Raw genomic sequence first — 10,179 nt, 5'->3', positions numbered from 1 at the left:
ATATCTTTATATATATATGTACTTTCTTATACACATCCTTGCATGCAAGTGTGGAGAGTGGTGTCTACTGGACTACTTGCCAACCATTCTATAATTGTCTATATGAAGTTCATGAAATACATGCTAAAACTTAACATTTCAGGAGGGAGAGAGCGCAGGATGGAAGGGAGGGAGGGAGAAAAGAAGGACAGGTTGTTAGTGACTTTGATGCTGTTCCCAAAGGTTTATTTGAGAATCATAATCTTTATAGATAGTGCTTTCACCACTGAAAGTTAACATATTCTGATATTATTTCCTTAGCAGACAAATCCTAGCTCTTTCCAAGAGATGACAAATATTACAGCAGTACTGGAATTCAGGCTACTGGGCTTCAGTAGCAACCCACACTGCGAGATCCTGCTATTCACAGTGTTTTTGGTTATTTACATTGTCACCATCCTAGGGAACATCATTATAATTTCAGTGGTGACACTGGAGCCACAACTTCATTCACCCATGTACAAATTTCTCAAGAACCTGTCTTTCCTAGAGGTCTGTTACACCACCACAGTTGTACCCAAGATGCTGGCCAATCTACTGGCGAAAAGGAAGAGCATCTCTTTCTTAGGATGCATGGCACAGCTTTACTACTTCATTTCCCTGGGAGCCACTGAGTGTTACCTCTTGGCAGTGATGGCATATGACCGATTCCTTGCGGTCTGTGAACCCCTACACTATGGTGTGGCCATGACTGACGAGTCTTACACACGTCTGGCTGTGGGCTCCTGGGTCACTGGTGTTTTCACTGGTTTTCTGCCCTGTCTGATGGTCTCCAGATTGCATTTCTGCAGTTACAACCTTATTGATCACTTTTTCTGCGATATCTCTCCGCTGTTGAAGCTCTCATGCTCAGACACCACTGTCACAGAAGCTGTCATCTTCATCCTCTCTCTCCTGGTCCTTTCCAGCTGCTTTCTATTGACTCTTGTTTCATACTTACTGATAATTCTCAGTATCCTGAAGATACCCTCTGCTTCTGGAAAAAGAATTACCTTCTCCACCTGCAGCTCACACCTCATGGTAGTGACTATATACTATGCTACAATGATTTCCATGTATGTCCGTCCCACCTACGACCTGTCCTCAGAGCTCAATAAGGCTGTATCTGTGCTCTACACAGTGGTCACACCCCTTCTGAACCCAGTAATCTACAGCTTGAGAAACAAGACGTTCAAGAAGGCCTTGGAAAAAATACTCATCAGACACAGTCGTCTTCATTCTTTGTAAGCTGGGAACACTTCAAGACTGACTCTTGTTGATATTCAGACTCTTTCTGACTACAGAACAATTATCATGAGCATGAGTAACAGCAACCGTTGTTGCTGCTTTTATATTAAAAAAATAATTCAAAGCAGTTACTACTGTAAACTGAAATGACTCCTAGACTGTACAATGTTTCACTTCCCTCTTTTTCTTCTTTTTCTTCTTGCCCTCTCTCTTTGCCCACCATTTAATTTACTTTGTATTACTATTATAGCTACTATCTGCATTGCACTTTTTTTCTTTGTTAGTGCACAGACACAAAAACACATGAACATTCAAAGGCTAATATATGATTTTAAATTTACAAATTATTTATGTGTTTCCTTGCTTGTAGATTTTTCACTTGGTTTGCCTGGTCAGTTTTTTTGAATTCACTGATTCAGAATAAATGTCATTCTGTTTTTCTTATACTTCATTTGGGGCATGTGAAACCAATTTATTGACATAAAGTAGAAAAACTGTATTTGCCTTTTATGAGGAAAATGTATCTCAGAAGCATATTTTTATTGTTAATTTACAGTAATTTAATACTATGAGAAGTTAATGTGTTATAGCTGAATTTATTAAGTGTACTGTTCCTTTCTCTTCATCTTTAGGCAACATTTCAGGTGCTGAGACATCAATGCATATTCTTACATTACTAGATGTACAGTATTTAGAACATCTGCTGGAGATTGTGAGAAGTGACAGAGAAGCCTTAGGAGACTTGCATCCTTCTGCAGCAGCTGCTTTATTCCATTGAATGACCCATGGACCCAAAAATGACATTGGTGATAGGGTCTGCAAAGAGCCAGAACAGTCTGAAAGACACACAACTACCATGGTGCTGCTAAAGACAGACACCAGAGCAAGCACTTCACTGAGTTCTTGCTGTTGTCTGCATCTGGAGCAATTAAATTGTCTGTACTCATGTCTTCTCACTGGCTCTGGCTGGAGCCCAAGGTACTTAGGAGCCAAGGACAGAACTGCACCAGAGTCTGGAGACTAATCTGAAGATCTCTACCGTCATAAGATGTTCAATGCAAACAGCAGTGAGAGTAGTATTGCCTGACTTCAGCCACCCACAGTTACAAGCCTTGGACTAATTCAAGTCATCTAAATCAGGATTCATGACAGCTAGTTGAGAACACTAACTCAAGTGCGTAAAGAGAAACAACTAGTGATATCCTTGTGACATGTTAGATGCTCCAGAGTAAAGCTTTTAGTTGGCAGAATTGGCACCGGATCTGCCAGAGACCAGCCCTTCTTTTTGGAGTGACAGTTGGATGCCACCCAGGACACCATAGGGCATTTACAATGACAATAAATGTGTGTGTTTAGGGAGATAATTTTCTTCCCAGGTATAAACTTTGGATGAGGTGAATGGCTTTCTACAAAGCAGTGATAATACTGATTAGTATTTCAGTTTGGTTCCTGTCTAAGATGCCATTGGGGCTGGCAGACACAGAACAGAATAAATGGGGAACATGCACTTATGTGCAGGTGGCCATAATAGAGGCTTTGACAGAAGTTCATAAAGACATAAAGACATTCATACACACAGAATGTCTTCATTCCCTCATCAAAAACTATGGAATTAATATTTTAACATTCCTTTCTGATGTGCAATCACCTATCTGCAGAGCCTGCATGATTAATCCTTCAGGTCTGACATAATAATTTATAAACTCATAGGAAGAGGCTGTGGCCTATTCCATTGCCTATTCCAGAGATCCCTTTCCACCTGCCTCATTCTGTGATTTCCCACACCATTTCCTTTTCCATACAGCCTTAGAATCATACTACAAAATTTCAAATAAATTAGTTTATAAGACAGCTCTTTCATTATCTATTGGCAAATTATGAATAAATATCATTGGATGGCCAGGCCCAAAGAGTTGTGATGAATGGAGTTAAATCCAGTTGGTGGCCGGTCAGAAGTGGTGTTCCCCGAGGCTCAGTATTGGAGCCAGTTCTCTTTATTATCTTTGTCAATGATCTGGATGAGGGGATCGAGTGCACCCTCAGTAAGTTCGCAGACAACACCAAGTTGGGCGGGAGTGTTGATCTGCTTGAGAGTAGAAAGGATCTACAGAGAGATCTGTGATTGAAGCTACACCAGGCTTGGGTCTTTGAGGCAGAGAAGGCAGATCTTGGCATTAGTCACTGTGGTGAGAGACACAAGAACTCTCACCACAAGTGATGCTGCCACTTTTCCTCTGAGGGAGCTTGAAGTGAGCTGAGTCACAGCACACATCCCACTCCTGAACTACACATGAAATCTGTGCAGGTCGTGTAAGAAAGGTTATTGTTGCTGGTTGAGTACCACTATTCTGTCCCATACTGCCTCCCTCAGAATGGCATAAGCACATGACTAGTCCCTGTTATCTTTCTATTACTCACAGAATATTATCACTCTTTTAGAGGTATGTTGGGCAACCCAGTGAAAGACATCTGATTTGCACATGGCTGTTCATTGATGAGAGGACTAAGAAAATTATATGTATTTGTGTGAATTCAGGTGGTGGCAACAGAAAAACATATTTGCTTTGTGTCACTGAAAAGTTAATGATAAATAACAGAGAAGTGATGGTGTTTAGAAACTTTCAGAACACCATGAGTCTCCATTGTTTTAGATTAAATAAATTGCTCTCTTGAAGCAATTTATTTTTCTTTTTCTTATGAACAACAATGTGATTCTAGACAGATAGTTCACTTACAGATTCCCCAATTTCTAGCTGGCCATACCTGGAGGGCTATGCAAACTTAGACCCAGGACCACTTCACGGCTAGTCCATCTTGAAGTTTGCTTGTGAATTGCACACACACACACACACACTTACACACACATGAGGTTTGGAAAAGATACAAACCCTCTGCTCTCTCCTCTAGCAGCTCGCATCAGGCCTGCACGCTGTGACTCAATGGTCTCACTCCAGCTACTGGTGCTGAGACCTCACTTGCTTCACTTATCTCTGGATGAGTGAACCATCCAGTAGTCGGTACTCCAGACACAGAGTCTGTGGGGCCTGAATACAGTTGGTCCCAAGAGCTATGGTTCCTCCAGCTACAGACCCTGAGACCCCACTCACTCCAGTAGTTGACATGACGGGCAAAGGGCACTGACACCTCTGTTGTGATGCCAGTTGCTCACCCCATATCCACTCATGCCTGGCTACCCAGTAGCTCACACACAGTCCTTACAGCACTAACACACACCTGGGACAGACAGTGATTACAAAGAGACATAGTTAAGAAAGGATTTAATAAGAGGATAAGACAAACTGTGGTGATCAGGCACAGGACTTGGTCAGACAAGAGAACTGACCAGCAATGGTTTACACTTTAATGGCCCCATTTATACACCTTTCTGTCTATTCCCTCCCAAGTTTGTCCCTGATCCTGATGTGTTTGTTCCCTGCACATTCCTTCACCTATTTTCATAGCTCCATCTACCCCCTCTTAAATACCCCAAATCCTGATATTTCTCTTGTTTCCTCCTCCTTATCAGTTTGTCATGGTTTAACCCTAGCCAGCAACTAAGCACCACACAGCTGCTCACGCACTTCTCCCCCTCAGAGTGGGATGGGGAAGACAATTGGGAAAAAAAAAGTAAAACTCATAGGTTGAGATAAAGTCAATTTAATAGGGCAGAAAAGGAAGAGAAAATAATAATAATAATAACAACAACAACAATAATAATAAAAGATTATACAAAACAAGTGATGCACAATGCAATTGCTCACCACCAAAAACAAGTCCAAAGACAGGTGTGCCTACAGCAGAGCTCAGGCAAGGACTGAGTGCCCAGGTCAGAGCTTAAATAGAGCTCAGGGACAAAAGGGCAGAGGGCGCATGGATGGGAGTCCTCGGTGAGGCTGATCAGGACACTTACAGCCTCTTAGCGCATTCGGGTCCCTGACACTGTATTCTGACACTCAATTGTACGTAGTTTAAATCCTCAATATAATTTTGGATGTATGGGAATAATTAATCTATGCCCAGATTTTATCTGATAAGGATAATGATGGTAGACTGTAGAACCCAAGGGGTTCTTCCCCTCCCAGCCCACTAGCTATGAGGATGTTGCTCCTCCCTGTTCCCAAGTCCAGTGGCAAGGCTGAGTGTCAACTCCAATCAACACACACACACACCAGCTCACATGCATACATGCACACACACAGAGAGTACATACAAGTAGGTCAACAGTGAGAGGAGACCAGTGTCTTTGTAGGCACCCACATAAAGACAAACCATGTTACATATAATATGAGCACAGATAGCCTGATCCTGGTGATCTTCATTCTGGCTGTAGCTGGGAATCTCATCATTCCTGCACTGGTGATATTTCTAAGTATTTCCCAGGGAACTTGTCCTCCTAATTTTGCACCATCCTGCCTATAACATCAAACGTCTTGGTGATGGGGACACTGGGTGCCTGTATCACCCACTATTACTTTTTTGTTTTTTTGGCAGCTACCCTGCATGCTCTCACCTGCAGCAGCACTCATGATTGGTATCTAGCAGTGTGCCTCCATGTTATGCAGTTCATATGAAGGGCAGAACTTTTATCTATCTAGCAGGAGGATACAGGATAAATGGCTTTTACCGCAACTTTTCTTAATTTGTGTACTGTTGAGAGCCTGCCTTTTGCACTCCTTATTCCTTTCACTCAGCACTGCCATCCGCCTTTCACTGAAAACTCTGCAACTTTCCAACTATGCACACCGAAGCTGCTGGGGCACAGTTTCTTCCCTTGTGCTCCTTATGCTGCTGTTCTTGTGCTATCATTCACATGTCCTTGCACCTATGAGCTCCAAGACTTTAAATCTATTATCCCAGGTTTCTCATGGGAAACAACGTGAATTGCCATTGATGTGTGAATCTTTCATTTTTTTTTTTTTCCCTCTTTTTCATCTCTTTCACCCCATCATGGACATACTTCCATACATGGGTCCATAACTGTTGTGTGTGTGTTCCCACACCTAAAAATCTGAAGTACTCAAGTATTCTCTGTTTTCTGCACTAACTCTTCTCATCACTCCCTTCATTTACGCTTTGACAAATAAAACGTAAAGGAAACCATGAAGAAAGCTATTGGAAAGTACACTCTTTAAAGGGAATACTAAGGAATATATCTATTTTCATTTCTTTCTTTTTTTGTTCTTTGCATTAAAGTGATAAAATAAAAATCACCATAATGCTTATCTTTCTCCATGCAAATTTCCACATAAGAAGAAAATAAAGATTCAAAAATATTTTAGATACCTCTCTGAGGATTAAATGATGCTGAAGATGGCAGTATAATTTTTAATTTCTTCTGGAAGCACAAGTTAGTAATTTAGACACTTAAGTTCTTGACAGCTTAAACCATATGAGCTGATTCACAGCCCAAGTGAACATCAACACACTTAAACCAGAATTTACTTTCGCAGCCAGGATGCTTACACCAAAAATTTCTTTACACCAGTTTTTATATCTGCTTTAAGATAAATACTTACAATGGCATTTTCATAGAAACAAAAAAAGGAGTTTGCTTCCTTTGTGGTGTGTTAGTGTATGTGCATTAAAAAACATTTACAGGGCTAAGAAAAAAAAATCTGAAAGCCAGTTAACCATCAAAAGATGCTGAGTGAGTTCCAAGAAAAAAATGAGTAAAGCCTCTAAGTTGCTTGGCTAACTAAATATTATAGATTGTTATGTCAAATATGTGTTTAAATCTCTTTAAAAAGCCATACCTTTTGAAAGCATGTCCAGTTATATAGAAGAAACAAAAATTGCTATCTTTGAAATACAAAAACATAGCTCTCATTTTCAATTACATTATTAACAGCATGAGAAATAGCAAGGTGAAAGGGACTGTAAGCACATTGGGGAGGCATAAACATCTCCTTGGCATATGGAGATAATTTAATGTTTTGCAAGCAGGTGAAACAACAACAAGAGGAACAACATTGTTGATGTTTCAGTTTTCCAGGAATGAGAGGTCTACCAGAGAAAAGTATTTGAGTGTGTGAAGATGAGTATAGAGATTTATCAGGAGAAAAGTAAGGACATTTGCCAAAAGAGTTATCAAGCAGGTGATTGGAAACTATAGGAAGACAAGGACTGATGGCTCAGTAATAACTAATTTGCTGAGAATGAGTTTAGATACCACCAAAACCTCTCTTCAGAACTGTGATCTACAAAGACACAAAGTATATTGAGATAAAAATAGACTAAAAGCTATTGGCTTTAGACTTTATCATATACAGCTGTCATTTGGATGGGGTGTATCCAGTTGAATGCACACCAGAGTTAGTCATTGTAAGATTTGTTCATAAATTGTGGAGATCTAGTCAGCATCGTAAAATCCAAAACATGATGCATTTTATTTAGAAGAAGAATCTGTATTTGGCTAGAAAAAACAGATCCCTGAACTGTCCATTTTCTGCACTGACAGTAAAGTGAACCTAAATTGACTTGCTCAGGCAATGATATATGATATTATGTTAGGTTGAGGCTAATTCCTGTTTCTTCTCAATTACTTATCTTTGCACAGCAGCAATGTCTGTTCTTTGGCCAAGTAAGGGAGAGCGTTTTGAGTCCCACAACAGAAGTCCATAACTTGCCATACATCACCACATCTGTACTGCTTATCACTTGGAGCAATCCCTGCCTCAGTACTGTCCCGAAGTCTTTCACACCTGTGCACTCAGAGGTCCTGTTGTCAATCTGTGCATGCCGTGAACAATACCTGACTTTTCTCCATGGTCTAAATCACCATAATGTTTCTCATTTTAGGTCTTAACACGGGACACTGTCCGTATTTTCATTTTGAGTGCTGCTTCTCAAACCTCTCAGCACAGAACTGCTCTGCCATTTTCTTAAGGGTGACTACGGACCCTCTGTCGGTGATGAATATTCTCCTGTCCAGGTTTGATATTGTGGGTGTGTGCTCCATGAAAAGAAGTGTGGCGTGAAAACACAAAGCTTTGAGGTGTAATGCTGGAAGACTAAACCAAGATGGGAAAGAGAGGGTGTGGTCCCACCGTTGCTGATGAAAAGAGATCACAAGAACTATGATACCACTAAAATATATTTGAATCTTATTTGGGAATGGGCCAGAATGGATCCTTTGTTGCCCAAAGTTCTCAACAACAACCCGTTCGGCGAAGGTGACACGGAGGCATCCCCAGCCTCCGGGCCAAGAGAGCACAGACACCAATATGAGGATGATGCAAATGGCGTTTATTTAACTGCGCAACAGCCTTATATAGTCGTCTTGTCCCGTACGAACTCACACGATACTTGCACATCCTGCTCCTTTCGCCACGCCTGCCTTCCGTTACAGCCCGAGATTTTCCGGTCGCCGTACCCTAATCTACCTACATTTCCCCCTCCCCATGCTTCAAGTCATGCAAAGTAAAGCGTATCGCTGATTCTGGAGCCTTGCATCAAAGCGTAAGCGTAGCTGGCGGATACAACATCCCGAGCCCAGGTTCTCCAGTAAGATTCCCCTGCAACTCCTGAGATGCAAAGCAAAAGCAAGCTAATCATAAGCGCATTGTTTAAAGCTTTTGTTTCACTCAGCAACGGCCGCCGTTCCTCATCTTTCTTGGCACCCCGCCGCTTTACCAGACTCTCTGTACTGTCATGACTCCTCACGTCTGAAGGTCGAGGCTGGTGCTGTTTCGGCTTCCCCCACAGGTACTCCTGCAAAACATAAAGCTCGGACAGCGTACATATTACTTCGGGTTAGGATTTTGTTTTAAATCAGGGCGCAAACAGCGTGTAGGGACCGACTGTATAACATCATCCCGTTTGATGGCGGCATACCCCCTCCTGTGATGTAGCAGCTCCCAACCTGTTTCCCACTCCGCTGTCCCAGGGAACCGAACCTTGACTGGGGGGCCCACTTCTGGCACCCCTGGACCCCAATGTCGCTCAATTGGGGCACGCTCTTGGTCTCCCCGGGCAAAATGATTTAAAGAATAAAGAGGGCGATGTAAAATGTGAGATTGGTAGTTGACAGGAATTACGTCTGGGAATCCTTCCCCCTCCCCAAGAATCTTAATTCTGTGTTTTTGTTTCTTACTTAAACCTGGTTCCCTGTGTCTTGCAGAGCCCAGTCAGAGAATCCCAGCCTTGGTTACCCATAAATCCTGCTCTCTGTTGTTGAGCCACAAAGGTTGTATTGACCATTCGTTGCACAGTTTTCTGCAAACATGCAAACAAACAGGGTAACACAAGTAGGATAATGCCTATTATAAACATTCCCATAAGCAGACTCTATCTACAAAACATGCAGTTTACTTCAGAACATACTGTTATTCTCTGTTATTCTAGCTGAAAGGAAAACTACTGACAGGAAAGCTGATTCTGTTTAAAGGTAACACAGATCAGGCCTTTTAGAGCCTACTCTGAGGCCTACTCTTGCTAAACCGTTGCTAAACCATCCGGTATCAATTTCCCCCTTTGGAAGTAGTTAGATTTATTATCTCACTACTTCCATATACTATTCTCAATGATTGCCTCAACACAACCCATGCAGATCCCTACGATAATTATAATCACAACTATATAAACTATTCTCTCTAATAATGTGGCTAACCATCCTTTTAGAAACAATCCACCGTACTCCTGCGCCTGTAGAGACAGAAACATAACCTCGACCCATTAGTAATAGTTCCCCCGGTCCCAACCACTCGTCAGTACCTGGTTCCCTAACCACACTTTGCCTTTGTTTTGCACATAGCTTGCTCCCTATCGAACTGCCTCCCAATGTATCACAATTGGGGGTCGCTCCTTATCTCCTGCTAAAGTTAAATGGTTAAGTACATAAACAGCTTTTGCAAGTCTCTCAGAAGGTTCAGTTTCCTCTCCCCCTTTTTGTTTTTGCAGAAGCTGTTTCAATGT

General features: G+C 41.8%; 1 protein-coding gene across 1 annotated transcript; it reads left to right on the top strand.

Annotated features, from left to right (window-relative positions):
• The first annotated feature begins 327 nt into the window (after positions 1–327).
• On the top strand, positions 328–1,266 carry LOC137668812 (olfactory receptor 11L1-like). Its single transcript, XM_068410609.1, has one exon. It carries the CDS (start codon positions 328–330, stop codon positions 1,264–1,266), a length of 939 nt encoding a protein of 312 aa, XP_068266710.1.
• Positions 1,267–10,179: the final 8,913 nt, after the last annotated feature.

The sequence above is a fragment of the Nyctibius grandis genome, chromosome 11 (assembly GCF_013368605.1).
Source record: "Nyctibius grandis isolate bNycGra1 chromosome 11, bNycGra1.pri, whole genome shotgun sequence".
In the NCBI taxonomy this organism is placed as follows: domain Eukaryota; kingdom Metazoa; phylum Chordata; class Aves; order Nyctibiiformes; family Nyctibiidae; genus Nyctibius; species Nyctibius grandis.
This window is presented reverse-complemented; position numbering and strand designations above follow the sequence as displayed.